General features: G+C 57.6%; 1 protein-coding gene across 1 annotated transcript in view; it reads right to left on the bottom strand.

Moving 5' to 3' along the window:
- TNPO3 (transportin 3) overlaps window positions 1-3,517 on the bottom strand; it is a gene marked incomplete at its 3' end in the record, with an annotated part of 39,114 nt that overhangs the window by 31,347 nt on the left and 4,250 nt on the right. Inside the window, exons 3-5 of the mRNA XM_035902530.1 lie at window positions 2,868-3,068; window positions 1,950-2,023; window positions 1,199-1,355 (exon numbers count right to left, since the gene is read on the bottom strand). Of these exons, the coding sequence (XP_035758423.1) occupies window positions 1,199-1,355; window positions 1,950-2,023; window positions 2,868-3,068 (432 nt within the window). The remainder of the gene's footprint in view (window positions 1-1,198; window positions 1,356-1,949; window positions 2,024-2,867; window positions 3,069-3,517) is intronic.

The raw sequence follows: 3,517 nt of genomic DNA, 5'->3' as shown, positions 1-3,517 counted from the left end.
CCCTGGGACCATTCCAGGCCAGGTTGGAGGGGGCTGTGAGCAACCTGATGTGGTTCAAGGTGTCCCTGCTCCTGCAGGGGGGTTGGGCTGGGTGACCTCTGGGGGTCCCTTCCCACCCAAACCATTCCATGATTCTATGATTTACCAGCTGCTCAGTGGAATGACTGGCTACACGCTGCCGAGGGGACGTTCCCTTTCCTTCTTTAGATAAGCACCATGGAACGGCAGATGCCTACGGGAAGCTCTAGCAGCTACGGGACCTGCTCCATTCGAAGCCCGAGTTGGGGATCGGGCTGGGTACTCATGCACTGAGCTCAGAGAACCCCAATGAATGGGAGAAGCCCTTCTGGAATGGAAGGAGCCAGCAAAGGAGCGTTTCTTTTCAGTCCCTGAAGCCATTCACCTCAACGCTTATTCACTGCTCCCCAAACTCGCCCTGTTTCGGGGCCCACGATGGTCTTGTTCTTGAAGAGCATGACTGCTCCCCGCAGGAGGAAAACTTTGAAGAAGAACCAGGAGATCGAGCTACAGCCTCCCTGTTTGGCCAATGCTAAATGGGACCCATGGCTGGACACGTAACCTCAGCTTATCGCATGACGGTGAGAAAAATGCGTCTGAAAAGGGGCGTGAGGAGAGAAGTCCCAGTTCTAAGTACCTGAACGACCTTCCTCTAACACGTGCAGGGAGAGAGACGCGCGTGGATCTCGAGGAGATCTCGGGGAGGTCTTGAGGCAATCTCAAGGAGACCTCGAGGCCCACATACACACCTGCATAATGGGCTGCAGTAATTCCTTGCTTAACCATCAAATAACCCCAAACTGCAACAGCTTGCAGAGGAATCCGGTCCTAGGCGACTACTTTAGCCCAGGAGACGAAAGCCTTTTCCTCCCTGAACTCAAAATACGCGGCGCCAGAAGACAGAGCGGCCGCCGTACCACCAGCGGAAGCAACGCAGGCCGCACACGCAGGGTCTGGCTGAGCGGGTGAGAAAGCAAAGTTTCCCTAATTCCATTTTTGATCCAGCGCTGACAACGGGAACCTGCCTGGGACTTTGATCTGCTTGGGACCGAAACAGGTAAAATCAGCGCCTCGCAGCCAGACCAGCTGGAATAATCTGGATCGGTGATGCGGACGGGGAGAAGCTGCATGAATTTTTTTAGCGGTTGAGCAGGGCTCGGTGGCTGCTCGGTCTCCTTACCAGCAGAGAGATGACCGTGCTGGAATAGTACGCCAGATCTTCGATGATTTCGGTACGGCGGTTGGCTCCGATGCGCAAGGATCGGCTGTGAACCTCTTCTGGCAGCACCGTGAGGATTTCCAGCAGGAAGGGCAGCGATGTAACATCATTGCTGTACCTGAAAGACGAGGGAGGAAGGAGGGTGCGTGGCGGCAGGCGAGAGCCCCCAAATACCAGCGCGGGGGTTAGCAGCGCAGCGAGGGACGGAGGGGCGCTTCAAGGAGCTTCCACACGAGTGTTATTGCAGGCACACGGCGGCGGCGAGCTGCGAGGGCAGAGCGCCATCGGGAGGAGCCTCTGCCAGTGGTTTAGCTCGAGATTTTCAACAAGAAAAACAGCAAAAGCTTTCCCAGCCTACGAGCGAGCCCCTGGGGACGCCCAGCAGCAGCAGCCAACGGCTCGACCTCCCCGTTCAACCCCGCGCTACGGCTCGAGCTGGCAGGGGGTGAGGGATCATCAGGGAACAAAAACAGGGATGAGGAAAATCGCTGAGGCTCAGAGAGCCACGTCCACGGAAGCGTGCACGGCCTCTCCGTTACACGGAGCCACACACAGCCTCCCCCCCCGATCCAAACCACTTTAAAATATTAATCAAGAAGGAAAGAATTCCCGACAGTCGGGCTGCTGGCTGCTTTTTTGGACCATGCGGGTCCACCCAACTCCACATTTACTCAAGGAACGATTTAGTTTAGCGATATAAAGCATTACTTACTTTTCAACCAGTGTTTGTACGCAGCCTTTCCAAGAAGCCATCTGCAGGGCAAGGTCTGCTATTGCTAAAGCAAGCTGAAAGGGTGAGAGGAACAAAAATAAATAAATAAATTTTAAAAAAGGGGAAAAAAAAAACAAACCCCACGGCTAAGCGTGGTGACGGATGAAATCCACCCAGCAGCGCAGGAGAGGGTGCCGTGAGCTCGGCAGGGCTGGCAGGGAACTCCCAGCCTGCCGAGGCGGGGTGTTAATCCCCAATATCCCTGTTGCGTGCGCGATCCCCGCGGTGAAGTGCGGAACGCTCGCCGCCCCGACGGGGTGATGCCCTCCGCGGGGCTACGTAGAGACTGAACCTTGCCTCAGATGCTGCAGAGCCGCGTAGGGATAACGGGAATGCCCCTACAGAGAGCGAAGGGATTCCCGAGAACACGCCAGCGCCTCGGGAGAAGTCACCCGGGGCACCGCGGGGCAGGCCAAGGTTTTGTCTCCGTTGCAGAGCATGGGGAAAAGCCCAAGAAGAGCTGCTCCTCCTGTCAGCCTCTCCAGACAGCAAGCAACGGGATAAAGGGATTGATGTAACTGAAGGACCCAAATAACGAAGGAGGGCAAACGATGCTGCACTGGGAGGCACGAGCGGGCCGGCTGCAGGCATCGACCCTTCTCCATTCTCCACGCTGGAGGAAAAGGAACCAAGGGAGACCAAGGGCATTGCCTCGGAAAAAGTCCAAAGTGACAAACGCCGGAGCCGGGCAGGCGATTACGGTACGGAACGGCTCTAGCAGGGCTGTGACACAAGCCTGGCTACCAGCCTGCTCTCAAGGGCAAGTCAGGACTGAAGGGTCCCAGCTTGACCGCCGAGAGCAGCCTCAGACCTCCCTCACATCGAGCAGCTCCCTCCACCCCTCCGCTGGGCACCTACCTGGGTGACGATGACCGGCGACAGGTCTTTCAAGTTCTGGATGTGGGAGAGCAGAGAGTCCCGAAGCGACGCGTGGGAGTCGGTGGGGAGTTCATAGAAGGAAGTCTGTATCTTCATCTTCATGGTCTGCGCCGCGAAGTAGCACGACTCCACATCCTGACGGATCTGCAGCAGCTGGTCAGAGATCTCCCAGGCGTGGACCTGGAGAAGGCGAAGGACGGCATCGTCAGCGCGGGGAACGGGGAGCAAACCGAGGAGGTACCAGCAAGGCCTAAGGTGGGCTTAAGAGAAACCCCAAACTCCCCCCAGAGGAAAACGCAGCCAAAATACCCCCATTGTTGTCCCCAGCTGAGCCCCTGCCGCCTTGCAGCCACAGCTCAGGCCATGGGGGCTGGCTAACAAAGACAGCGGGCCAGTGACACCCAGCAGAGGAGCTGAATGAGCAGATCGGCCTCCAGCACACGCCCAACGTCGGCAGCGATGCTCGTGGCATCGCTTACTGCAACCCTGAATGGCAGGGCTCAGAGGGTTCTGGTCGGCGGGGCACAGTCTGGTTGGAGGCCGGTAGCTCATGGGGTTCCCCAGGGCTCAGTGCTCAGCCCAGTCTTGTTCAACTTCTCCATCCATGACCTGGCGGAGGCGACAGCGCG

This window comes from Egretta garzetta, unplaced genomic scaffold, assembly GCF_000687185.1.
Source record: "Egretta garzetta isolate BGI_Z169 unplaced genomic scaffold, ASM68718v1 scaffold579, whole genome shotgun sequence".
Classification (NCBI taxonomy): Eukaryota; Metazoa; Chordata; class Aves; order Pelecaniformes; family Ardeidae; genus Egretta; species Egretta garzetta.
Note: the sequence above shows the minus strand (reverse complement) of the source record. Positions and strands in the feature narration are given on the sequence as shown.